Source organism: Abramis brama, assembly GCF_963993115.1.
Source record: "Abramis brama genome assembly, chromosome: 18".
Classification (NCBI taxonomy): Eukaryota; Metazoa; Chordata; class Actinopteri; order Cypriniformes; family Leuciscidae; genus Abramis; species Abramis brama.
In genome coordinates this window covers 5,389,759-5,417,741 of record NC_139980.1, presented here as the reverse complement: position 1 = coordinate 5,417,741, position 27,983 = coordinate 5,389,759, and the positions used below count along the sequence as shown (strand labels likewise).

Sequence of the window (27,983 nt, the reverse complement as noted above, 5' to 3'; positions counted from 1 at the left end):
TGGTATGGAGATGCTAGACAAGCGCCTGGTTACCATTCTCTAGGTTTTCGTTGCTTTCGTAGCAGCCAGAGTCCCGTGGGGAGTCAGCCATGAGGCCACGCCCCTCACAGAGGAGTTTCTCCTGAGAGCCAGAGAGGGCGCTGCGCTCCGGATCACTGCTACCTAGAACACAGACACTCAAAGTTAGGAAATACATACACTTAAACATTTTTTTAATAAACAAGTGAAAAAGTGGATGGTCCTGTCATCTGATTAACTGTCATAGCTAATGGATGCTAATGCTAACATATGGCTATGATCATGAATTATAGACATTTGTTGTTTGGATAAACATTTAATATAGAGTCAAGTCAAGTCAAGTCAAGTATATTTGTATAGTGCTTTTCACAATACAGATTGTATCAAAGCAGCTTCACAGTATTAAATTAAAATAATACAACAAGGTTTGTTTCTAGTGGAATTTATTGATTGATAAAATTAAATTAAATATCCCCAAAAATATCCTCAGAGTGCATTTAGTAAATCCATGTGTCCACTACTTTTCAAAAACTAGGGGTCATTAAGAATTTTTTTAAAAAGAAATGAATACTTAATCTTGAAAAAAAAAAAAGTACAGTGTACTCAAAAATATTAAGCAGCACAACTGTTTTTAACATGGAAAATAAATGTTTCTTGAGCAGCAAATTGGCATATTAGAATGATTTCTGAAAATTCACCTTTACCATTACAGGAATAAATTACATTTTAAAGCACATTAAAAACAGTGAACGGTTATTTTAAATTGTAATAATGTTTCACAATATTACTGTTTTTACAGTATTTTTGATCTGCAGCCTAATGAGCCCAACAGACCCTAAACCTTTGAACAGTGGTGTGATGTACAGTATCTCACAAAAGTGAGTACACCCCTCACATTTCAGCAAACATTTTAGTATATCTTCTCAACAAAAGTGAGTACACCCTAAGTGAACACTGTCCAAAGTGTCAATATTTTGTGTGAGCACCATTGTTATCTAGCACTGCCTTAATCCTCCTAGGCATGGAGTTCACCAGAGCTGCACAGGTTGTTGCTGGGATCCTCTTCCACTCCTCCATAATGACATAATGGAGCTGCTGGATGGCGCCTCTCCACCTTCCGCTTGAGGACGCCCCACAGGTGCTCAGTAGGGATTCAGGTCTGGAGACATACTTGGCCACTCCATCACCTTCACCTTCAGCTTCCTCAGCAAGGCAGTTTCTGAAGCGAGGGCATCATGTTCTGCTTGAGAATGTCGCAGTACATGTTGGAATCCATGTTTTCCTCAATGAAGCTCAGCTCCCCAGTACCAGCAGCACTCATGCAGCCCCAGACCATGATGCTCTCACCACCATGCTCGACTGTAGGCAAGACACAGTTTTCTTGGTACTCCTTACCAGGGCGTCACCACACATGCTGGACACCATCTGAGCCAAACAAGTTCATCTTAGTCTCATCAGGCCACGGTTCCAGTAATTCATGCTCTTGGACAGGTTGCTTTCAGCAAACTGTTTGCGTGGTGTTTTCTTGTGAGCCAGGCTCAGAAGAGTGTGTGGTGTATGGTCTGAGCACTGACAAGCTGACCTTCTGCAACCTCTAAGCAATGCTGACAGCACTCATGCGTCTGTCAGTTGAAGCCAGCTTCTGCACCTGACGCACATCACGAGGATTCAGCTTCTTTGATTGACCCTCGCACGGCCTGCTCCAAGTGGAACCTGTCTTGGAAAACCTCTGTATGACCCTGGCCTGTACTGTAACTCAGTTTCAGGGTGTTACCAATCTTCTTATAGCCTAGCTCAACTTTGTGGAGAGCAACAATTCTAATTCTCAAATCCTTAGAGTTCTTTGCCATGAGGTGCCATGTTGAACACCCAGCGGTCAGTATGAGAGAATTGTACTCAAAGCACAAATTTTAACTGCTCTAATACAAGATACACAAATTTGTATGGTCCTGTCAAGCAGACAAAAACATGAAAATGATGAATAGGACGTGTGGCTTTGCATGGTTAAATGACGTACAGCTATTACCACTTAGGGTGTACTCACTTTTGTTGTCAGCTATTTTGACAATAATGGCTGTATGTTGAGTTATTTTCAGAGGACAGTAAATATATACTGCTATTAAAGCAGCACATTGACTACTCTAAAATATATCCAAGCTTCATTTCTATAGTATTGTCCCTTGAAAAGACATACTAAAATGTTTGCTAAAATGTGAGGGGTGTACTCACTTTCGTGAGATACTGTATATGTGTGTGATGTATATGTGTGTTTGTACTCACTGTCATAATCCTGCAGTAGCTCTACAGCAGTCATCAGTACGGCGCGATGTTGGGGGTCTTTGATGTTGAGCTCATCTAGATCTTCTTCCTCCAGTAACTTAAACGTGTCCAGGTCTTCATAGCCATTAAATAGGAACGTTGGCATGTGCTCCTAAAATACACACACACACACAACACACAGATTAAACACCCTGTAGAGAAGTGACACTATGTAGGACCCCTACAGCTAAAAATACCCCACTCCACCCTAGTTCAACTATTTATGTGTGAGAATGTTTCCAGACTTCAAACTCTATTGTGACAGCCAACTATCATTATAGTCCATTAACACACTAAGAAACAACACAATAAGGCTTTAAATGTGTCCTGGTGTCTATTGTGTGTAGCCGTAAGGTCTGTAATGTGATGTTATTTAGAGATGTAATAATCCAGGAGCTTGTGGGAGGTCTGAAGGGTGTGTATGTCTCTGTGTTTAAATAAAAAATTTAAATGGCATAGGGAAATGACCTCATCCCACATTCTCATAGTCACACCAACATCATCCACTTTTTTATTTTCACATCTCTCCCCACCCCACGCTTACATTCTGTCAGTAAAGATTAAAGATGTGCCGCACACTCAGATTTATGTTAGATGATTATAGATATGCCAGTCAAAATTTAAACATGTATATAATTCATAATTCAATAAAAACGGTTGTGTGTGGTCTTTTTCTCACCTTCATGTTGATTCTCTCCAGTAGCTCCTCAACAGAGCTGGGTTTGGGCGGCCTGCCCTTCCTCCTCCGAACCGCTCGTTTGGGCTTCTCCACTTCTTCAGCCAGCACATCCACATAGATGAACTTAAACGTGCCCACCTTGTTATTGAGCAGACCCATCCAGGTGCCCATGGGTGGCTTACTGATGATATCTATCACATCTCCTCTCTTAACAGGAAAGCACAGAAATTGAGTGAGTTCCATTAAATGAAAGTTCTTATTCAATAAAATGAAAAAAACAAAAAAAAAAACACTGAAAGAAAAATAAATACTAAAATAATTAAGCCTGAAACTAAAAACAAATTTCCAAAATGAAATAAAAATAACCATAGTATTAATGTCTCGTATCACCCTAAAGCATCTTCCTTCTCATATAATTAAAATGATTTAAACTCATATCAATATTTATTTATTTACTAAGTAGCTATGTAATAAGGTCTAAAGGTCTAATTTAAAAATAATGAGTATTAAACACAAATAAATTTGAAATTAATCTGATGTGTGTTCAGTACCTTCAGCTTGAGTGAGTCTGTATCATATGGACTCGGTGTGAAGTCAGTGTGAACTCTTGCTCTGCCGCAGAATGGGCCTCTGTACGGAGGCTCTTCATCATCCCCATCCTCACTCCTCACACTCTCTCTGTTGCTGGCTGATGAGTCTGTGGTGCTCACAGTCTGTCCACCTGTGAGAGGACCAATGCAATCATCAGTCAGACCGCTCAGAAAAAACATCTGCATGATTTGAGGCATCATTCATGTCCGTAGCACAAATATTAAAAGTTGCGATGAAATAGTAGACAGATTATCGAAAAAGGAAAAATTTAGTAATTGGACAGAGGCAGATCAGAATGCAAACTTGCAGTCGATTGGCGGACTAAATGATGGGAGAAATCCAGCATGAGTCACTAGAGAGAAGTCTATAGTTGTCACCAGAACATTGAGTTACGACATTTTGATTAAAAATTACGACGCCAAATTACAATTATAAACTAGGGTAAAAGAAAGAATGAGCAATAGTGATGCTTGCCTTAGCAAAGAACAAAAAACACACTTACTCATGGAGCTCTGTCCACTGAGGGAGCTGCGGAGACTCTCTACAGACCCTCCTGCCTTGAGTTTGGGCTTCTCTAGAGAGTCTGTGTCTGGCTGAGGAGACTGAGGACAACTGGGTGTCCCATCTGTACTGGACTATACAAAGAAAGAACGAGAGAAATTAAAGTGTATCATTATTTATAAAGCAAATCAAGAAAGGTAGACAGCAGATGATGGAGATAATATAAAGCTCACAAAATGGACATTTGCTGCACTGCTGTAAGATCATTCTTTAGTGTGACAGTAATTCCTCTACGTCACCACTAGGTGGGACTACAACATAACATTTGATTAGAGGGAGCAAAATATGAAGAACAAATGTGCTGTGTTCTCTCATGAAATGAGCTCAACAATGACTAACACACACAGATCTACATTAAACATGGTAAAAGAGATGAGATGCGTCATATAAATGTGAACGCTTTGCCTAATGGTAACTAAAACCTAATGAGCTTGTGCATGTGAATACAGGCAGTGAGTGTGTATTCAACACCGCCCGGGAGTTAGGGTGTATTAAATTGTATCAGGCTCCAGGCTACATAAAGTGATGTTTGACCCTAGTTTGAAACAGAAAGTGGGGCACACATGTGCTACTTTCCCCTGGAGTAAAGACAGGGTCTCACCTCTGAACAAGCCTGCTCTATAGCACATAACTCAGCACGGTCAAAGCGAGCGCACGAGCATCTGTGTGTGTACCTGTTCAGAGAGAGACCCGGTGTATTTCTTGGACATGCGTTTCCTCATAGTCTCTTTGACAGACTTGACTTTCTTCCCTAGGGAGATGCGGGATGTGGTGGGAGATTTCACAGCATCCCTGTATAAAGCCTCCTGCTCCTTATGCCAGAGAGAGAGAGACAGAAAGAGAGCGATTAAGCACACTGAAAGCCAGCTGAACAACACAACTGAATCACAAACAACGCAGCTGCATATGAGAGCTGAGACCATGAAGAAGCGAAAGAGAGAGAGCATGTGTACTCACGCTGGGCTCGGTCGTGTTGACCACATGGAGAGAACGATTAGACAGGTCAAATCCTCCAAAGCTACACGTTCTCTGCAGAAAAATAAAACATCAAATGAATATATTTAGAGAGAGTCATTTTAAACGATTCACAAAGTCTCAATGATTCATGCTACTCTTTACAATGGAAACCACAAATATTCAAATGACGAACTGCAGAAAGAAATAATTCATGGTATGACCTGATTTCCTATTTAACTCTGAATAAAATCTTTCCGCAGTTGTTTAACATTATGTAAATAAACCGGTGCTTTCTTGTAAAACCTTGAATGAACTGAAAATTTATACTGATAAAATAATGAGAAATAAAGCACAAATGTCAATTGAATTTACAGCAACATCTTACACTGCTTAAACTCAAGCGGTGCATTACATTTAAATGAACTGGCTTTTTTAATTTCATTACATTTTGTTGAAATGTTCTACAAAAGCAGCAGAGATCAGAAATATCCTGTTCAAAATGAAGAGATAAAGATCAAAAGGTATAGTATGAGAAGCTGTTTCATGTTCCATGGAATATCATCATGCACTTTAAAAAAAGAATAGCACATAAAAAATAAAAAAAATCCATAAAATTTAGCATTCATGCCCAGGCTGAGAGAGGCATTTCCAACCCAAAATGGATGAAAAAGTTCACTGATGAAGATCACGGTCATGTTCACATTCACTATGAATGACGGCGAGGATCCACAGATGGCAGACTCTACAAAGCTGCAGAAGGAATTCTATATAATTTATTTTTCTTCTTTTTCTAGCACTCTCCACTATCTCACAAGGACTGCGAGTTTCAATTATGATCTGATACACATGACTGACTACAAGAGAAATGAAAGGAGAGAAGCTCAGGATGATAAAACTTTCAGTATTATCACATACTGTTTCTCTTCTATACATTTCTCAGATTATGAAGTTTTGACTCAATACTACAGTAATCTGAGTCTACGGTAATGAAAAGAGCTGACGTCTTACTGACAGTCTAGGGATCTCTAACTTCTAACTAATAATCGACACAGACATGGGTGAATAAATTATTATTATTATTTTCATTTTATGACATCACAGTCTGTATTTCAGTATCAGACTTGAAATATAGATCAAGTTCGTCTAAATTGTGCCCTACAGAAATTCTCTTTAGCAGCTTTGTAGAAGCCTGTTCCTCCAGTGCAGCAGGGGGCACTGTAGATCTGCTCTTCTGGCACACTCACAGACTTCTGCTGAATGCGTAAGAGTACACGCTTGGTGCAACGATCCATGCTGGACGCCCACTTCCTGTTTGCGTCTCTTTCGTCCTCCAGGAGCCAACGCCTATCTGCTTTACTCAGCGTGACGGGCCTAACCAGCCCGGTCCAGTTCAAGTGGCCATACAGGCTGCGTTCCACCACGTACGTGATGTTGAGCTCGCTAACTGCAGTCCTTCCCTTCAGACGCCTTGGTGGAAACAGCCAGCTGCCCACTACTCCGCTCCCACAGCTCTTCCCCTTCTCCCTGGCCAACGGAAGCTCACGAGTGGGAGGGGAGGCAGGCAAGGTGGAGGACGGTGCGATGGTTTTCTGAGCGTTGCAGGAACGTTGGTAGAGCAGGTGCTTGGTGGAATACGCATAATTTGGGTCTGGCTTATTGCGTTGCCACATGGAGACGGGCGGCCGCTTGGTGCTGTTAATGTCATCTAAAGACACCAAAAGGGGGTGTGGCTTTGGGCGGGGCCTAGTGAGGCCGTAAAAAGCGTAGACGCTGTCAGTACTTACCCCGTGAGATAGAGATAAGGCCTTCCGCATCTCTCCGTCTGTAGCCGAGCGGGAGACTTTAGCATTGTCGTCTCCCAAACCCTCCAATTCAGAGAAAGAGGAGCCACTACCCCCCACAACACCCAGTCCGGATCCGGCGCTACTCTTCCGTGGAGGGCGGATCAGGCCATGAGGATGCGCGCCGGGGGTCTTCACTAACTTGTGTGCAGGTTTCCAGGCATCAAGGCTGCTGGTGGAGGGTGAAGTGTTTAGGCTATCTGTGTCCTCATCCAGAGAGAGCTGCTCTTGGGCAAGAGAGGACAAAGAGGAGTCTGTGCACTGGGCCGGCTTCTTGTGGATTTCTGCATACAGTGCGTTTATGTCATCACATAAAGGAGCTGCATCTAGACTGAGCGAATCTGCAAGAAAAGGAAGATAAAACGTCTATAAACTGAAATATAATGACTTTGAAAACACTGAATGATCTCTATCCTACACCAGATATTAAAATTCTATACTATTTTGTCTAAATACCATTTGAGTTCAAGCTAAAAGTTTGAGGTCGGTAATATTTTTGAAATGTTTTTGAAAGTCTTTCATTTACATGTTTCTTTCAGGATTTTGATGAATAGAAATTTCAAATGAACAGCAAATAAAACATATTTTATAACATTAAATGTCTTTACTCTCCTTTTTCGATCAATTTAATGTATCCTACCAGAATAAAAATATAAATTTCTTAAAATGTTAGTGTAAATTAAATATAAATAACTAAAAGCTAACATCAAATGTTTTAAACGCTACCACTGAATTTTAGGCGTCACAACAGTGTAATGTACACCCTGAAAAACGGATATACATTGAGACTTGCTAAAAATGACATTGAACAGTATCATTAAATTAAAACATTTCAGTTTTAAGAATATTCTCATAATAAACATCAGTCAATGCCAGATAAACAATATTCTCTTCCAGCTACCTTGTGAGCCCTGTCTTTTGCTGTCATCCACTTTGATGAGTTTCTTACGAACACGTCGAGTCGAGTTGACCAGCTTGTGAAGCCTCTTGAACTTAGAGTCTTCCTGCTCATCATCTGACTGCTCCACAGACTAGAAAGGGAAAAGTCAGCTTCAATATTAAATCACCCCCTAGAAAAATGCATACACACAACATCTCTTCAATATAGACATACACACAAAAAGAAAATGATGGTTTCAATTGGTATGAACAGATTATGACAAGTTTAGGATGGGCTCTTGCTATTAAGGACTTATGAAAACAATGCAGTATGGAGTTACGTGTTAAGAAGTTGTGAGTCCAAGAAACACACACAAGTCCTGTTTTTGGACATAACAGATGAGAATGAGAGAGCATTTGTGGTGGAATACATAAATTTGATCTGAAATGAATATTTCAGAAAGGGACTAAACTGTTGAGATGATTTATGACTCCCTCCCCCAGCCTAAATATATATATATATATAAAAAAATAACAAGAAAAATAACATAAAATAAATAAAACATCTGACAGTTAACACAGTAGGGGCATACTTTATGATACTGAAACCTCTCATCCACAAAGACAAAACCTCTTTAATCCTTTTTATCCAAGTTCCAGACTAGCAAATTGCAAACTCAAAATACATTTTGTTCTCTGCAAAAGTACACCACATTATGGGATGACATGGTATTATTTTGACTAACAGGATATAATCGGTGATAACCACAGAGTGTTTTTAAATAACCAGGAGAGATTGAGCTGTTTTGACCAAAATTAATGATAGGCAAATATATCTGGTCATCCTAACAATCCACACACTTAAGTGCTCAACTGAGATGTTGAGGTTGAAAGGGATCTTTTACTGGAAACCTAAAGCTCACCCACATAAACACAAAATCTCACTGGTTTACCATTGGCACTGAATAATCTTTCCTAATTATTCAAGGCCACAATGGCCACCAGCCAAAAGGAAGAGTCGTCGATCGTGATGGACACGAAATAGAGGATTTGGACAAACGACAGCACGAATCAAAGAGCTCAAAGTGTATTCCGTGATGCAAAACTACAATGTCTGCTGCTCAAATCCAGTCACCAGCAAGTTTACTAAACCATATTTCAAACAAGAGCAAAGGACAAAAGAAATGAGAAAGAAATGTGTCCAATGTTCCTACCAGCAGTAGTTTCCTCTAGGACAGATGTTAGCAACACCATCTCACAGCAAGATGAATACGAACTGTAAACAGTTTTTTTGAAGAAAACTCTGCAATATCTGGAGGCAGGGGCAAAAGGCGTGAGCTTGGGCGTCCGGAAACACAGCGAGGTCTCCACAATGACCCCTGAACATCCTTAATGGTCTTCAGAGGAGAGAAGGAATGTGGGCCAGAGAGAAGAAAGGCTGGCCTGGTTGCAGTCCATTCATATAGAGATACAGTACATCCTCTGTGATAGTGGATGCTGGCACTGATCCCACATCAGCTTACTCTGGCGGAGCTGTGATGGGTCACTATATTGAGTGCAGTTGACACTGATCTCATGACAGGGGAACCCTGCAGACACACAGTGAGCTCTGGGTGTTCTGATTAGTGTTAAACTGAGCTCAGATCAGAGTTGTGCCCATCGGTTTAACCGTTAGCAGACTAGCGCTGACCTATTTCCATTTATAAATAGGAGATCATCCACCCAGAGGCCAAGATTCCTACAGAGATCCACTTTCCCATTCAGACGCTGAGATTCAATTTGCACATGCTTATGTGTGCCAATGACAGACAGGAGGAAATGTGTGTGTGCGCGCGTTTCAGAAACAGCCTTGGGGGTTCAGAGATACAGGGGCTTTTTATGAATAAGACTTTCTTACCTCATTTCCTTTCCTTTTGCAATCACGAGTAAAACGGTACAATGGGAGAATCTCAAGAATAAATGTCATCATATTTCACCCCAATAAAATAATAATAAATTACTTTTGCATATTTAATATTATACTTTAATGTATATATGTGTATATATATATATATATATATATATATATATATATATATATATATATATATATATATATATACATATACATATACATATATATATATATATATATATATATATATATATATATATATATACATATATATACATATATATATACATACATATATACATATATACATATATATATATATATATATATATAGTGTAAGATATTATACTATTATGTGTGTATGTTTGTGGGGATATATACTACACAGACAGACATACAAAGATTTTATCGATAATTTGAAAGTTTAACGTGCATTAAAATACTGTCAAAACAAAAAAAATCAAAGTATTGTTTTGGTGTTTATTGATTTTGGCGTTAAATATATCCTGGACATTTCTTGACACACAGATGCACAGAAAGCGCGGCAGCAGGGACGGGCAGTGACTTCTCTGAGCGGACAAGGATTTGCTGGGCGAGTGAGTCATTCTGCAGCTGTAAGCGCTGAGCGAAGCAGTGCTGTGGTTTGTTAACATCAAGAAGCATTGCAAAAACAGCTTAGCTGTTGACCATTAGAACAGGAGGTATATGTTTACTTGCAGAGGCTGGAAGCTGCTCAAAGTTTCCATGATAACTATGTGTGTATTAGTGTACTGGAAGCTTATTTCTCGAAAAGGGGAAACTAAATCCACCAAACCTTTCAAGGTTTTAACCAAGAACACATTCATGCAGAGCTTGGGACGGCCCTGTGCGCAGGCACGCACATACACCATATACAAAGCAGTAACTGGAACCAAAATAGTGTGACATATCAAACTGATTGCAGTGGTTTGTTGGTTTCAAAGCAGAAGAAAAAGCCAGGAGGCAAAAAACAAAACAAAAAAAAACCCCACAAAAAAAACATATTACCCTTCAGTTAAGACGCACATTATGACCTGTTTGAATAAGGGATGTTTAGTGTGCCAGCTCCCCATGCCAAGTAGAAATGACATCATTACTAGGGGACTTACAGTAAGCCGCCAGTGCCAGATGCTCATTACAACTGAGCCATTACAACATCAGCGGCTCCTCATGAACACACATGACATATCAGCTTTTCAGATAATTCTTTAGTTGATTCAATGGTTTATCATTTCTGATTAAAGATGCACTCAGTAAATTTCCTACATTAAAAAAACGTTACCTCTACAGAAATTAACAGTATTGTAAAAATGTGGTTAAAATGATGTACATGAGACTATATGAGAACTCTAGTCATATCAGCTTTTTTAAATTTTTTAAGTTTTATTTTACTTAAGAGTTGGTCACCATGTTAGGATTAGAGCTTTAATTCTCTGCCCGAGCCCGGACTCGACCCGACCCGGCCCGGCCGATATTTCCCGCCACTGTCCTCGGGCCGGGTCGGGTCGGGCCCTTGATAAAGCACGTCACGTGTCATGCGCAGCGTCTCGCACTCGCAGTCTCGCACGCGTGACGCATCACACCTGCTGTGCGTGCTGTAGGCTATTCTGTTGCTATTCTAAGTGCGACATGGATCTCGAAGAAGCAAAGAAAAAAATTAAAACAGGAGAATTAACTTTGAGCAAGTTTGGAGGAAAATCGGAGGTATGGACACATTTTAAACTAGTCGTGGGGGGTGACAACATAATGTGTTGGCTTTGTCTCGTGCATTAAATGCGCACGCTGCTCGCCTATGACAGCAAAAAAACGGGGACTTCGACGATGAACAGACAAGCAGTCTTGCCATGACAGAAATTATTATAGTAGTCAGCTCAATATCCGCTTTTGTTACTTTTCCGATCCATTTCTGAATAAACAAACAACGCAGTTTGCATGCTTCTTCCTTGTCGCATTAGGTCTATTCATTAAGATAATAATTAATGAATGCACGCACAATTATGAACTTGATAAATGTTACAGATATGTTTTGCACAAACAAATGCCTTTCAACTTACATGTGCAAAATTCAGAATTAAATGAATGTGCTGCAATTTGTACAAAAAGAGTCTGTAGTAGCCTACGTGTTTTAGCCATTAAATAAGCACATAGTTTCAAGTTTAAGTTTTGTTTTGAAGAAAGCTTTTCTTTAAAGTGAATTTCGTTTAGTATAAATTGTATCTTAATTTTAATACATTTTTCATCAACCAATTGCCTGGATTTAATACATAAAAAGCAATATAGCAGACATTATAATCATGACATGAAGTCGCCGGCGCGCCGCGGTCACTTATACCATTTGAAACTCGTAACACACGCTGTCACCGAATTTACAAATGCACATCTTGCTTGTTGCTCACACACGTTTAAATAACAATATGTTGAAGTAACATTATTAATAATAATTAATCTTTAAGAATATTTGATTGAATGCTGAATGTTGTGCTTGTTTAATTTGATAAAATTAAAACTTTAATTGTGATAATTAAAATAATTGAATATTGAGTGGCCAATTTTTGCTCATTTATTAATAGTATGTATATAATATAGCCTATATAGCTGCGCAGCTCCCCACTGTAGCCTTAATAATCTAGCACAGCAGCACCTGCTTAAAAAAATTCTGGCGCCGCCCCTGGTTATAACGGCCCACATATTAAAAATGGTCGGGTTTAAATCAGGCTCGGGCTCATAATTACAGTGAACGTGTCGGGTCGGGCCGGGCTCGGACACAACGTGCTCGGGCTCGGGTTGGGTCGGGCTTGATTTTTTGGGCCCGATTTAAGCTCTAGTTAGGATCACATGACCAGCCTAATAATACTCATGGCTGACTGCAGGTAAAACATTTTGACAGTAAAATCACAAACCAAAAACTTTTTTGTGTGATACAACATTCACATCCCCAAGTATGGATATAAATTCATAAAGACTACCATATTTGCCTGATCAGATCAGTATACATTCTGAGTGCACCTTTAATGTATGATGACTACAAAGCATCCTAAGCTTTGTACATCCTAATGTTTCCAACAAATGAAAGTGTGTGTTCAGTGTGGTTATAGCAGAAATGGGGATGAACAAGTTGACGTACGGACTGCCACTGCATGAGTTTATAAACCACAATGTCACTAGTCTGAAGAGATTTAACTCCACACACACCAATATATAGTCAGTACAGTGAGAGACATTACTAACACTTACTGATGGGGGAAAATAAACTTTGATGTGACTGAATGAGGTTATGTTATAAACACACCCACTCAGGTCTACAGTCTGGGTGGTTGGGTATAGTACTTACATTGCAGGCGGAGGAGAGGTTAACAGTGGGACTGGATCCATCAGTCCACTCTGCTGTGTCTGTACTGCTGCTCAACTGTCTGTTCCTTTCATATTCCTTTAACTATGGAGAACAAGAGGTCAAAGAGAGCCGCCCCCTCGCCCTCAAACTCACACACCCTATCTGTTACAGAAACACAGTCTGAGAATACCCCACACAAGCATGTATACACACACACACACAAAACACAGGCACATATGAAGGCGTCATGTCCATTGAAGCAGTTTTTTTTTTTTTTTAATGTATTAATCATTAGTATTTATTTAAACAAATCAAAAGTTTGGGGTCAGTGAGATTTATTTTTTATTTTTTTAGAAGAAATGTATAATTTCGTACGACCCCTAACTTTTGAAAGGCTGTGTATTTATAGGCATACGTACATAAATACAATAAAATGCATTAAAAAATGTTATATATATAATATATATATAATTAAAATTAATTCTTTCGGTTAAAACAAGCATGATTAAATCCCACCCTTAAGTCACCCCAATTTAATTTTTTTCCCACTGTAACAATGTCAAAGCTTCTATTTTTCATACAACGAAAATGCATTATGATCATTGGCTGATCCCAGGTCCATTTTCATGCTACACAAACACTGCACCACTAGACTTTCCTATCTTAAACTCATTAAAAAATAAATAGGTGCATGATGCCCAAGGACACACAGAAATAAACTATAGAAAGACAGAACACAGAACAAGTAAAGCAACATTAATAAAAAATATATAATAATAAAATAAAAAGACAAATTTGCATTCAAACAAACACACACAAAGGACAGACACATATTCCAGCATGCTTCCAGCATGTATGATGTCAACTATCCACAAAGGCTCAGCATTGATTCAGACTTTAGATCCAATCATTCAAGACTGCTCATAACAGAGATAAATCAACTACCAGCCCAAAGGAAGAAAATGTGAAGCAGAAGAGAATTTAAAGATTATAGAAAACACAGTTGGTTAAAGGAATCAATGTCAGCCTTGTGGAGAGAAGAAAGCCAGATTCTACAATAATCTATTAGGTTCATTATCAGATAATAATTAATCATTATCATGTTCTCAAAACACAATAACAGAAAGAAAAAGAGACCTACAATCAACCAAACACATCTGAACAAATGAGAAAGAACAAATGAGATCTATCCAACCAACCCCAGCTAAACCAACTTCAGGAATTAGACACCAAAGACCCTCCTTCATCTCAACATGAGTTGCACTAAGGAATCTACTGAAGCCATAAATTCCAGTGTCAGTGCGCATGTGTTTAAATGCATGTGAGTGTGTGTAAGAGTATGTGTTTTAGAGGAAGGAAGGAGCAGGGCGGACTCAGTCCGGGTAAGTAAAGTTAGTACACATGAATGTAAGCAAGGGAAGCTCATTTGCATTATTGTTGGGGGTTAATGGGGCTTTACCCGTGCCAGCGCCTCCTCCACTGTGATCATCTTCTCTTTCACCATCATCATCAGCTGGATCCGTTCCTCATCGCTCATAGTGATCTCACTGGCCACATAGCCAATGTCCTCACCTGCAGGGAGGTCAAAGGTGAGTAAAAAGAACAAGGGACAGTCCCTCCAGGGCAAGTCTGATCATCTGTTTGTCAAGATCAAGTTTCAATAACATTTCAAATCAGCAATAATATCAGATAACCGTGCCACCATAAATTCATAAGTTAATTTTTCATAGGCAAATTCTAGTTCTCATTCTAGAGTAAACAAATACTGACAAAAACCAAACAGACTTTTTAAGTGATAGAGGGAACTAAAGCTGCCATATTTAGCGTTATTTCTTCTTCCATTTATATTTCTGAGTGGGCTGTCTCCTCTCCTTTACAGTGCCTCTGAACAATAAAAAACAAGTGAGTAAAATAGTTATGAAGGAAGGGAATATGAGAAAATAGAGTGAGTTTGTTTTTATTACCTTTTGCCGTTTGCCTTGTGACCCCTTTCTGCGACTTTCGGAAGTTCTGCCAGAAGGATTTGTTTTTCTTCTTGTTGTCCCATTTTCCTGTATGAGAAAATAGGAGAAAGCCATCAGGACCATCAAACTCATGACTATTTGTACAACTCTGAAATACCTAAATATAATGCTTTACAAAAATACATTTACTCCACATCTTTTATCTAGCATCTATGTGTCTGCCCATCTACAAGACTGAGGGCCCTATTTTAACGATCTGAAACGCAAGTATCAAGCGCAAAACGCAAGTAACTTTGTGTGTGGGTCTTGGGCGCTGTTGCTATTATACCGGCAGTATAAATGACTCTTGCGCCCGATGCAAATCTAAAATGGGTTGGTCTGAAGTAGCTTCATTATTCATAGGTGTGGTTTGGGCGTAACGTGAAATAAACCAATCAGAGTGTCATCTCACATTCCCTTTAAGAGCAGGCGCGCTTGTTCCATGGCGGATTGCTATTATAACAGCGGATTTGCCAGGCGCACCCCAGGAGCGGTTCACAGCCGAGGAGACCAACGTTCTCGTCAGGGCCGTAAAACACAGAGAAGTGACATTGTATGGAGATGGAGAAACACACCCAAATTAGCTTCGGTTAAACAGGCGTATAATAATTTGGGTAAATGTGTAAGCTAGATTTATGCCTATTTTTCACATCTTCATGGACACAACAATGATTTCCCTCGTGTGTTAATATTTTTCCTTGTAATAATGTATGATTTGCAAAAATGAGAACTGCTGCTTCTGTGTAGATGAGAGAATCAAAGTGTATGCGCGTTGTGCACACGCTACATTATGGCCAAGCATGCGCCCTTAAAATAGCATATGAATAACATGCGCAACGCGCCACTGACTTTAGACTAGGTTTTTCCTGGTCAGTGGCAGAATTGTTTTCTAAACCTGCAGAATAGCACCAGGGAACGTTTGCGCCGGAACACGCCTCCTCTTTTCGCTGAACCGCCCCCGGGAGCGCAAGTTCATTCCCTAATTTACCGACGTGCGTCTGTAGAAGGGAAAAGTCCGCTGTGCGCGGGTGCAAAATAGGAATGATACATGCGTCGGTGTACAAAGTCAATTGCGCTGGGTGCAAGATAGGGCCCAGAATGTCTTTTAGCGTAACCTATGTAACCCCTGTCACCAGAACATTCCAGTTTGGAATAATCCAAAATTAATTCCAATTGAATTTCCCCAAAACCACCAAAGGTTCATCATAATAACAGTTGAATAGTTTTCATAATGAAAAACAAACCTGATCCATCCTCAGAGCTGGATTTGTGCAGAGGAATTCTGATGAAAAATACATAATACATACAAGAATTAAGACATGTTTAATAAAACACTTCAACATCTCATTACTAAACATTACTTGTATCAGATATGCCCTTCTCTACTGGATTTGTAGAGTGATTAGAGCCAGAAGAGGGCAGTGTGGAGCTGTTCACAGAGCACACGTCAGGCTCCTGAGGCTCACAGGGCACAGATGATGAGACGCTCCTCAGATGCAGCCAAACGAGACGAGGAAGACAGAAAGTGAGAGGGAGAAAAAGGGAACGAGAGCCACTACGGGACAGACACTGCCTGTTTATATTTCCACTTCGCTCCTCTGGGGCACGGTGCCCTTGGAAAATAACCAAATAACATAAATCTAACACAAACAGACCAGCACTCCTTTATGGAGTCAATGGATAAACGTACAGCACTAAGATTCCACAGATATCATATTGATAATGACAGAACATATTGGGTCTATTTAGACCATTTTGGGAATTTGCACACAGTGATAGTGTTTTTTGTTCGCGGAGCCTTCCTGGTGGCAGAAAATAACAGTTCTGCCATTGCATTAAATGAAAGCAACAGAATAAAAAAATGAAAAAGGTAATTTTGAGTTTATATCACAATCTACAATTGTGACTTTATATCTGACAATTATGAAAAAAGAAATCAGAATTGCGAGATATAAACTCGTTATTCTGTCTTTCTTCCTCAGAATTGCGAGTTTATATCCAGCAATTCTGACTTCTTTCCCTCAGAATTGTGATCTAAGCTCACGATTGCGGGAAAAAGACAGAATTGTGAGATAAAAATACTATGTGTTTAAATGTTATCTATGTAAAATGTTATAGGTTTGAATATTAGAGACAGTGCTGGGTAGATTACTTTTTTAGAAAGGACATTTTTAAAGACAAAATTAGGAGAATTAGGGAGAATCACTGAATTATGCCATTTTGTGAAAATTAGTAATCATGAAAAAGTAATCATGTAATAAATAAAAAAGTAACTGTAGTTCGATTACTTCATGTGATGGCAATATATCTTTACTGTACCTTTTTATCAGTTTTGCTGAAGAAATAAAACTTTTGATACATTTTGTGTCCTTGCTGAATAAAAGTACTTTTTCATAAATGTATAAATATATATATATATATATATATATATATATATATAAAAAACTTTTTATTGATATATATATATATATATATATATATATATATATATATATATATATATATATATATATATATATATATATATATATAAAATCAATTTTTTTTTTTTATATATATATTTTTTTTCTAAGCATGTTTGTAGAAAAAAAGTAGGAAAATTATAGCCTAACAAAATGATTATTATTTTCATATAGAACAACTAGACATACCATCCTGATTTTGGAAAATATCCAGTGTTTACATTCCCATTAGCCATGTGACAGACTGTCAACAGAACCCGAAACACAGAGGCAGAAGAAAAAAAATCTCAAAAGTGTTTGTTCTGCAGACGAGAACATGAACGCAAGTATGCAAGTGTTGTGGTTTTCTCATCCGAGTGGATTCTTGCTCATCCTTGGGTTAAGAAAACAATCTCAACCTAGTGTGCACTAAAGTAAACAGTGAAAGTCATATAAGCATGTGCACCTCTGCGCTCCAGTCTGGTTTTCTCCACAGGAAGACAGTGTTTTTGCCAGTCACTTGTGCTTAAATCATCACGGGTGCACGCGTGTCTGCGTTTCATCTGTTCTCCATGTGTCCCAAATACATCAATAACATCCTCACTGCTAAAGCTATCAGTATCTACACACACTCAAGAGAGTCAGACAATACATGTTATTACAAAGGCTGTGAAAATCCTGTGAAAGATTTCTGCATATTTCAGGACGTCCATTGCACTCTGACCAAATGAATACGTCAGCAGTGATCTTTTACCCAAGTGACATAGGGCATGATGGAGGCCTCCCTGAATTATCATATCATTATGCTGCCATGGAAGCACAAACTTTCCCCGTTTAACCTCTCATTCACCCCGCACGGAATCCAAAGGGAGTCTCCTGCTTATATGCTAACTGCATCCCATGCTAAAAGGCCCTATTGAAGAGCAGCTCAGTAAATTAGGCTCCATTCAGGATTTCTGCTATTGACAGTTGTGTGCTAGTACTGTGTGACCAGAATACAATAAAAGCGTGTTACAGTCTGCCAGTTAGGTTCTTTCTTTTCACAGAGTGCCTTGTGTCTTTACTAGTGTGTGTCTAGCAGAATATAAGCCCTCCGAGCTGCATTCCTTCACTGCGAGTAACTGTCATGTTCACTAACTCTGAAACAGAGTAATCCCTGGCTTGCTGAGATTGTTATTCAGAGAATGTGATGAAAGAACATTTCACAAGGAAATATTTGCACTCTACTCTCTCAATTTTAATATGCGGCATGTCTGGGATTGACAACCATATTTACTACCAGCATTGACTCAAATTAACAGGTTTGGACTGAATAACGTCTGTATGAAAAGTTAACCAAAGTCAATAACTACGTCTGAGGATTGTATTCTGCTGGTATGAATGTGGCCATCTTTTTTCAAGTGTTTGCATGATCGGAAATGATCAGAAAATGGCCTTCCAGAGTGTGAGATCAGTCATATTACTGTGCCAACATGTCATCACTATTAAATTAAGAGGAACATCATGTTGCTCTCATCAGTAATGTATCACTACAGTGATGCATGTTCACTGCTCTTTCAAAGCTAGGAGTGGGCTAACTTCCTTTTTCCTCTCGTTAAACTGCTGATGAAGAAGGAACACTTCTATCCCAGGGTGCACCTGGTGTCCTGCGATTGGTTGGTTTGCTTCCTTACACCTGGCGTTGGAGTTCACATACACGATCAAGCTCAAAAACGCATACAAAGATCGCAAAGGAAATATCCAGGAAATGACCTTCACTAGAGGTCATGGTAAATGGGGCTTGAGGGATTTCCTTAAAGCCACACACACACACACACACACACTATTCTGTTATGTTTCTATCACCTAATTATGTGGAGAAATAATTCAGTAAAAAGAAATTAAAATCTACTTACAGCTATTACGAATACTTAATTCAAACAGATGTACACTAATGTTGAAATGTTTAGGGTTGGCAACACTTCGGCTCACCAAGGCTGCATTATTTGATTAAAAAATACAGTAAAAACAGTAATATCACGAAATGATTTAAATATATTTTAAATTATAATTTATTCAAGTGATGGCGAAGCTGAATTTTCTACTTCAGTTTTGTGTCACATGATCCTTCAGAAATCATTTTAATATGCTGATTTGGTGCTCAAGAAACATTTATTATCTATTTTGAATAGATCTGTGCTTAACAGAAGTTGTGCTGCCTAATAATTTCGTAGTAATGGTGATACTTTTTTCAGGACTCTGAAGAATAGACGGTTCAAAAGAACAGCATTTATTTTAAACAGAAATCTTTTGAACGTTACAAATGGCATTACTGTCACTGTTCATAAACTTAATGCAATCCTTGCTGAATAAAAGTAGTAATTTCTTTAAAAAAAAGTCTTACTGAACTTTTGAACGGTAGTGTGTATTAGGAGGAAGACTAAACTAACACATACACATCTCTCACTGTCATCAGGCTCTTTCTGGAGGCCAAGGCTTCTTCCTTCTAATCATACAGACAGGAAATCTGGGTAATCTGGCAACGACTCTTTTGTTGGGAATGGCATTGCGCTGATAATATCACAGACTGAAAATCATACTGAGATTATTATGACAAATATTATGATAATGATTTGAACTGCGACATGACAAACATCTAACATGTTACTTCTGCTTAGACACAAAGACTGAAAGAATAAATAGGCATAAAAGCTCTCACAGAATACTATATACCGCTATAAACGGAAATGGAGGATCTTTTCTTCTGAAAAATATTTTCTTTCATTTCAAATGATATTTTTGCATGGATGAATTGTTCACAATAAGATCTCTAATATGCATTTAGAAAATAGGTAGGATGAATATTAATTTCATGCCTTTAAACGGATAGTTCTTTAACATGCCATTCAAAAACTATGACTTTCTTTCTTCCGTGGAACAAAAAAAAGTTGTTTTGAAAGACGTATCAAGTGTTTTTTTTTTGTTTTTTTCATACAATAAGTCAATGGGCTCCAGTGTTGTTTGGTTCCCAATGTACTTCAAAATATATTTTGTGTTCCACATAAGAAACGACATGTGAGTGAGAAAATTATGACAATTTAAATTTTTGGTTGATCCAAGTTCAGACCATTCAAACAGGTCAAAATGTTAATTATTTTTGCACAGAGTTAAGTCATATTATGCAACTATAAAAGTGAACAAGTTGAAAAAAAAGTTGCTTTTGTCAATCAAAGTTAGTGTCACAACATCACAAAGCAGAGTACCAGTCAAACCAAGCAACATGTGTGTAGGACCACAGAGACGTATAATTGATGAAAGATGTGTCAGCTCCATATGGTTTACATTCATCTAAGCATACTACTACACTCCAGAGAGTGTGGATGACGGAGGTAGAATTAAATCTTTCCCATGGCACGTGGACTGCTCATCCCCAAAGAAACAGACCATCAACAGGAAAGATTCATGGAGACACAACCCTGTTTGTGCACTGACATCATTCATTTAAAATCAATTCATTTCCACAAAAACACTAGCACTTTAAATATTCCGAGAGTTGTTATATGACTAAAATCACAGAGTCTCACTTATAAGTCTGAATTTCTGTCTGTCTTCCTCTCTCTATAATCAGCGAGTTTCATCTTAAACATCTAAGAACAATAGACGGAAGGAAGGAAGCCTGGAAGCACCAAGATGTGAAGAAGTAAAACGGAGGAATTCACACCCATTCAAACACACACACTTACACTCAGGGGTAAATGGGGGTGGAGAGCAGACCTGACGTGTGTGTGATCATATATCCAAGAGGTCAGCAGTCATATACGGTTTAGATATTAAAAACTACCATGGGCCTGATTCATTAGTTTCGTTCACATTTGTAAAAAAATAAAATAAAATAAAGATTCTACAACCAGCAACTAAACATAACTGAGCGCACCGAGTTGCAGCTAGTTGAAATTTTCTTACTTTCTCTCAGCCTCCGGAGTAGACACCTCACTGCTGAAGCCAAACGACTCCTGTGGATAAAGACAACACTGCGGTTAATTACTGACACACACACACATACTTTAATCACTGATGATAAAAAAAATCAGTGTAATTTGAGCATGCAGTCAGCTGATTTATCACTGAGGGGTCGTGAATGAAAGTGTGTTGTGTTGTAACAGTGAGTTATAGTGATGGCTGCAGGTGTGCGAAGGTCTGAAAGCAGATATGCACCGCATTGTGGGTCGACTGACCTGGATGTCTGAACTAAGCTCTGAAGAGTTGATGCTGGTGTCTGCTTTTTCCTGGAAAACACACCAAAAAAGGAGGGGGGTTAGGAACAAGGAACACAAACTGCCAATAATAAAGGGCCACACGGCCATATGCCAGGAGCTTGCTTGTCATAAAGAAAGACACACCCTCTCTGCCTCCTGCACACACACACGCACACACACACACACATCACCTGAGGTGCACCGAACCCACCAGTCCTGTCCAGCTGCACAAATCAACATGTGGACTGAGCCAAACCTACTGGAAATACAGCATTCAATGAACCCTGTTACAAACCAACAAGCCTCAGTCATCACCTCACCATTATACAAAAATAATCAGAGGACTGCAAAGCACTTAAATGCATCTTATCTTTTCATTAAGATCTCTTTTGGTCACATTTGTTCTCTACATTTGATCTAGGTTTAAGTGTTTTTTCCACTTCATACACGCCAAAATAAATACATACATTCTTGTTCAAAATTTTACATTGTTGTGAAAGATGTGTAATTACTATAGATAAATACATTTAACCTAGGATAACAAATTAATAAACATAAATAACTCAGTCACTGATATTTTTAACACTGACTTTAATGTGATATATAATTAGAAAATTTTGGTTGAGATATTTTTTGACCACTTATGTTCCCTAAACCAGGTCTGATATTAAGCTATTTCTCTTTTATAAAAAAATAATAATAATAATTTTAACAGTTGTCAAATTATGTAATTAGATAAATACACAGGATCTTGGATAAAAAAGTATGCCGTCAACTGTGTTAAGTTCAAATAAATATTTTTAGAGGGGTGACAAGCCTGTAAATCAAGAAAAACGTGCACTTCACATGCAACCTCATTGTGTAGGAATCTTGCCACCCCAGGATGTTTGCTTGCTTTTTTACTGGCCACAGTCTTTGAAGCTCAGGCCTGGTAAGTGCCCTGGCACAATGGCATAATCGGGCAGAGGTTAAGCTCGTCTTTTTTTTCTTTTTTTTTAACAACCCTGAATTATTGTATAGCTTATAAGCCACACTATAACTATCAGCGCAGGCTGATGTGAACTAAGGGAAAATCTATTGTGTTTCCAGTATATACTCTATCACTGTTTACTCATTCACAATGCTCACTTCTCAAATCCAAGACTTCTGCTCATGCCCTGACCTGTGAAAGTGTGTGCATCAGCAGTTTAAAAAAAAAAAAAAAAAAAAAAAAAATCCTAACAGCTTTAGGGTTTCTGTAAAATGAACTGTGTTGTGCTCAGTTTGGAGATTCCTCGTTTAGTCAATAATAAACTTGACTTATAGTATATCAGGATCATAGCATAAAATACAAATTAGCATGGGAGAATCAGAAAAGGTTGCTGAATATAGTTTGGATAGCATTATGGCAGTTTGGATGGAAGAGGCCCTCTAACACAACCACCTGGATCTGATCACAAATGGCCTAAGGCTTACTGTCTGTGTTTGTGGATGGTGGACAGCACTTTGGAAAATTTGTGTCCAGACTCTCAGTTATCACAGTAGTAATCTTCAAGCCTCTTTTCCTGCAAGTGAAGCACTTTCTTCAGAGAGAAGCACTGTTTTAGGCCAGGAAGGCTGTTTGTGTGTGTTTTGTCTCTATGCCACTCCATCCGTCTGCTTTAGCGCTCAGTGGTGTGTTGGTAAAGTCCGGAAGTTTCTTAAGTAGTAAATCAGACTTTGTGCTGTAAAAGTGGACATCCAGAAAAAAAGAAGAATTCACTCACTCAAACACACAGTGGTCAAGTTGAAGTTATTCCTATATAAACACACACACACACACACACACACACACACACACACACACACACGTCTGTGTTCTGTATCATCAGCAGCATGGCATCACCAACTGCCCCATACCCACTGGGCACATGCTTACATTGGCACACACTGAATCGTGTGTACACACTGCTGCTGCCCGTGTCATCCAAAACACATATCCACACAACACGACACACAAAGAGATGCTCTGTGTCTGTGTGCACTCACTGACACAGTACTAAAACACAGCCTTCACAACAGCACGCATAATAGCACAGTTCTACACTAGACAGACACTGTACCTCTTGACATAGTTTAGTTCAATGTGTGTCAATGTTTATACCACTATATATGGTATACGTCTAAGTGTAGAGCTAAAAGACAATCACTTAACGACTGGCTATATAAAGTATGTTGTGAGGCACAGCAGCTGGTGGTTGATAAGTGACTGTGTGTGTCTGTGATTGTCTAGGCATGACTGGATTTGACCTTGTGCACACTGAAGATGAATTTGATTTAATAGGCAGCACACTGTCACTACTGTATACACTCACACCCATATACAGATTAACAGAGTGCACGCTCACACAAACACATGTAGTTATGAGATGCTGAAGCATAATAATGAAGATTCCACTGAAGAAAAAAAAATATATAGTATTTAAGAAAAACAATAGGAAAGAATTATAACTATTGAGCATGGAACAGCATTTGCTGCAGTCTGATCAGAGACACTGAAAATACCAGATAATGAACTGCTCAAGAGTACCAAAAAAAATAAAATAATAATAATATCATGCTTCATTCTAAAACATGCAGCACTTTAAAAAAAATTTAACCTCAGCCTTTGTAATTTAAAAATCGCAATAAGGTAGATTAATGAGGTAGTTGCCTATGTATGCAGGCAGGTCGATCACTAGGTTTTGGAACAGATATTTGTCAGAGAACGAGATATAGACAGACAGAGATGTGGCAGGCTGGCTGGCACAGAAGCATTGGGGGATATAAACAAACCAAAGGAGGCTAATGAGGTGTCTTACACACATTCATACAGTGTCTCTGTGTGCAGGGCAGGACACACACAGTCAGGCTGGCAGCGAAAAGGCCTGTGTGTGGTCAGCTCATGGGGAAAGCCTTGGCTCTTATTGCCCAATCAGGTTGAGCAGCAGGTAGAGAAAGTTTCCTTGCAGAACCAGACCAACCATTCCTACTGCTGTAAAACAAACAAAACACACACACATAACTCGCAGTGAGTGAAGCTTTGTGGGGACAATATTCCATCATTCCAGCTACGTGGTTTCTACCTGGAAATACCAGCCAGGGGGAGGGAAAAAGACTCTTTTAAAACAGGTTAGTGTAGTCTATGTCAAGAAAGAATTGGGCAACAGAGAGCTCCATGTCTTTGCACATCACCTGGCGTTCGGTGTGCGTGTATGTGGGTTCCCCCTTAAACAAAGGTTCACTTCCATAACATGACCTACTTTCAGACCAACAGGAATTAAATCAAATTGCCACAACATGCTTTTGAGTAAGCCACAGCAAGTCTGAACCTGAGAAAGAGAGGGGGACAGAAGAGCTAAAAATCATTAAAACAAAGGGTGTGTGTCAGAGTCTTGATTGAAATGAGTCATAAGAGCAAGTACGAAATTAGCTTGTTGAAGTAGAACTCCCCCAAACCTTATCAAGCTCAAGCTAATTGCGTGTGAAGTGTTGTGCAGTAGCAACGCTTCTAAGTTAACAAGTTTTTAGTAGCATGACAGCCGCTCAGCTGTTTGTGTTTTGATCGATGAGATTGTTTAAATGCAATATTTTGAAATATTATTTAAAATAACTGTTTTCCATTTTAATATATTTTAAAATGTTATTTATTCCTGTCATGGCAAAGCTGAATTTTGAGCAGCCATTACTTCAGTCTTCAGTGTCACATGATCCTTCAGAAATAATTCTAATATTCTGATTTGCAGCTCAAGAAACATTTCTTAATATCAATGTTGCAAACAGTTGCGCTGCTTAATATTTTTGTGAAAACCATGATACATTTGTAGGATTCTTTTATGAATAGAAAGTTGAAAATAACAGCATTTATGTAAAAGGTTACAAAGGTTAATCTCAAATGTTCTGAATGGTGTATATGCAAATTATATAAATAATAATATTAGTAAATAAAATATATGAATACAGTAATTATAAATGCATTTTAAAAAACCTGATAGCTTCAGTATAATTAGGACATTTTTTGTTCTTATCTGGTAGTGTAACTGACTTATGTTGCATGACTTATTACTCTTATTACTCATATTAATGGTTAATATTGTCTAAAGTTCTACCAAGAGAAACATTTAGCCTGATGTTTTCTGTTATTATTCCTTCACAACTGATGCTCAAGCTAAGACCCAATAAAACACACTGCTTTCCACAGCACAGTTGTGTGGCTAATAGAGACTCTGTCTGGCAAGTGTCTCTGTAGGAATGGCTAAAATGAAACATGGCGAAATTGCAGCATGGTTACTTTGTTCTATGTAAAATGGGGGTTTATCCATTCAACACATTCAGTAGAGGATGTTTTCTTAACTCATTGTTATCAGGGTAGCTCTTATAAAAGCAGAGAGAGATAGAGGAAGAGTGCTGAGCAAATGTGGAAGCCCAAAACGACCCAGTCAGCTCTGTTGAGATATCTGAGGAAACGAAACCGATATAAAACCTCAAATTGAACTTGGGAATGTCTAGGGCATTTGAGAATGCCCTAGACTAAACCAGAGAAAAGAAACAGAGAAGAGAAAGTAACAGCTAGCTTCAAATAGCATATGGACTTCACCTCTGTCAGAAAGGAAGAGGATGGCAGTGAAGGGGAAACCATGGGCCTCATTTGATGCCGTTCAGGATAATAGTCCTTCACTGTGGATTCTTGCATGTGCTTAGAGATTCATTCTGTCTAAGTATGAATAGGCCACAACATTCATGCCTCACTCACAATAGCCTTCAGTGTTGCCTCTGGTTAAAACCGGTGACCTTTCCCCTCTCTTGGATTGAGGGGAGAAAGCGAGGGCCCATCGCCAACTTGGCCTCTACAGGGTTACATGCCTTTGGAAGAGAGGTTAGTTGGGTGACAGTGTTTATGGAAATTAGTGAGAGGATATGAGGAAGATAAACAACCAGAAAGAACAGAGAAGAGACTGAAAGACAGGCAGTAATAGCATTTTTTTTTTTACTTTTTGAAGCCTCAAAATTGTCAAAGGTCACGTAAACGTCATGTCTCTCAAGGCAAAGCTGAAATATCAAGCCATTAATATGGCCTTTAAACTACCAAACAGAAAGAGGATAATCACCTGTTACTGCCCCGAGACTGGACAGCAGCCACACCGCTTGAAACACAATGAGTCTACTTTTTTCTTTTTTTCTTTCACAACTTCTATTTTTTCCCAATCGATTTAGCCCAGACATAGTGTCATGGTAGGCTAGGAGCTGGATATGAAAAGAAATTGTTCCAAATTCCAATGAATAAATAAAGGAATAACAGCACATATGGAAGGACATGATATTGAGTAGATGACAGAGTTTCCAAAATCATCCGCATTACTAAACAAAACAGTTCAACTTGTGTTGAGCCCCAAAACAAACATGTTTTCCTCGCACATGGAATGCAAAACACCTCCCAGAAAATTCCCACGATTATTCATATCATCCCTCTTCCCATTAACTGAATCTCCCACTAACCAGCAGCTACTCCTCCAATGTCCCCATTTCCTTTTCACGATACTGTAGAGAATGGCACAAGACCAACAACACTAAATACATAAAGCAATGACCTACTTGGCCCACTTGACACTTCCTTCGGCCCCATTAGCCTCGGATTAAAGTCTCCTTTGACAGACAACACCCTCTGCTCGGGATTTATCGCAACGTCCTTTGATATATCATTCAAAGTCAGAATGTGGAGACCTATTTTTGAACTCAATTCATAGTGAGATCAGATTCCCACCGCATGAACTTTATCTTGAGCCTTTGTTGGCGGCTATCTTAAGTTTGAGCTAATTAAAGGGGCAGATATTAATGTAAATATAAACTTAAAAAGCAGCAATTAAATAATAGAAGAATCATACTCATTCATCACTAAAAGAACACTAGCACTGAAGAGGAATGAATCATGATTACTAAATAAACACAGCCGAACCCCACAATGCTGATTTAGGTGGGACAGTACAGCCAGGTTTTGTTCTGTGCTCAGCCATGTATTAACCAGCTTTAGCTTTAGTAAGATTTACACAGGGCAGGGTGTGGAGCCAGATAATGGATTAGACAAGAAGATAGATAAAACCATCGAAAGGTAGAGTTCACCTAAAAATGATAATTCTGTCATTGTTCAAAAATAATTTCAAACCCATTTGTAGAAATTTTTTCAGTGGAACACAAAAGTATACATATTTGGACTTTTACTTA

At 38.7% G+C, this 27,983-nt stretch overlaps 2 protein-coding genes across 9 annotated transcripts in view; both read right to left on the bottom strand.

The window, feature by feature from the left end:
• The window catches only part of sash1a (SAM and SH3 domain containing 1a), a 232,718-nt gene that overhangs the window by 8,099 nt on the left and 196,636 nt on the right, over positions 1–27,983 (bottom strand). For 4 of the 8 annotated variants that reach the window (XM_084090762.1, XM_084090763.1, XM_084090768.1 and 1 more), the window contains 15 exons: positions 21,747–21,797; positions 21,475–21,524; positions 16,336–16,373; positions 15,053–15,139; positions 14,548–14,660; positions 13,089–13,190; positions 7,868–7,997; positions 6,910–7,307; positions 5,126–5,197; positions 4,843–4,980; positions 4,110–4,242; positions 3,568–3,737; positions 3,017–3,223; positions 2,299–2,449; positions 34–162 (listed from right to left, as the gene is read on the bottom strand). In XM_084090762.1, the coding sequence (XP_083946888.1) occupies positions 34–162; positions 2,299–2,449; positions 3,017–3,223; positions 3,568–3,737; positions 4,110–4,242; positions 4,843–4,980; positions 5,126–5,197; positions 6,910–7,307; positions 7,868–7,997; positions 13,089–13,190; positions 14,548–14,660; positions 15,053–15,139; positions 16,336–16,373; positions 21,475–21,524; positions 21,747–21,797 (1,969 nt within the window). The remainder of the gene's footprint in view (positions 1–33; positions 163–2,298; positions 2,450–3,016; positions 3,224–3,567; positions 3,738–4,109; positions 4,243–4,842; positions 4,981–5,125; positions 5,198–6,909; positions 7,308–7,867; positions 7,998–13,088; positions 13,191–14,547; positions 14,661–15,052; positions 15,140–16,335; positions 16,374–21,474; positions 21,525–21,746; positions 21,798–27,983) is intronic. The other 4 variants (XM_084090769.1, XM_084090765.1, XM_084090766.1 and 1 more) reach the window with 3 other exon arrangements.
• Positions 5,922–6,896, bottom strand: LOC311068373 (uncharacterized protein). Its single transcript, XM_084090770.1, has one exon. It carries the CDS (start codon positions 6,793–6,795, stop codon positions 6,259–6,261), a length of 537 nt encoding a protein of 178 aa, XP_083946896.1. The 5' UTR covers positions 6,796–6,896; the 3' UTR covers positions 5,922–6,258.

Excerpts from the sequence above, each read along its gene's own strand:
- LOC311068373 (XM_084090770.1), bottom strand. The coding sequence starts at position 6,795 with ATGTGGCAACGCAATAAGCCAGACCCAAATTATGCGTATTCCACCAAG.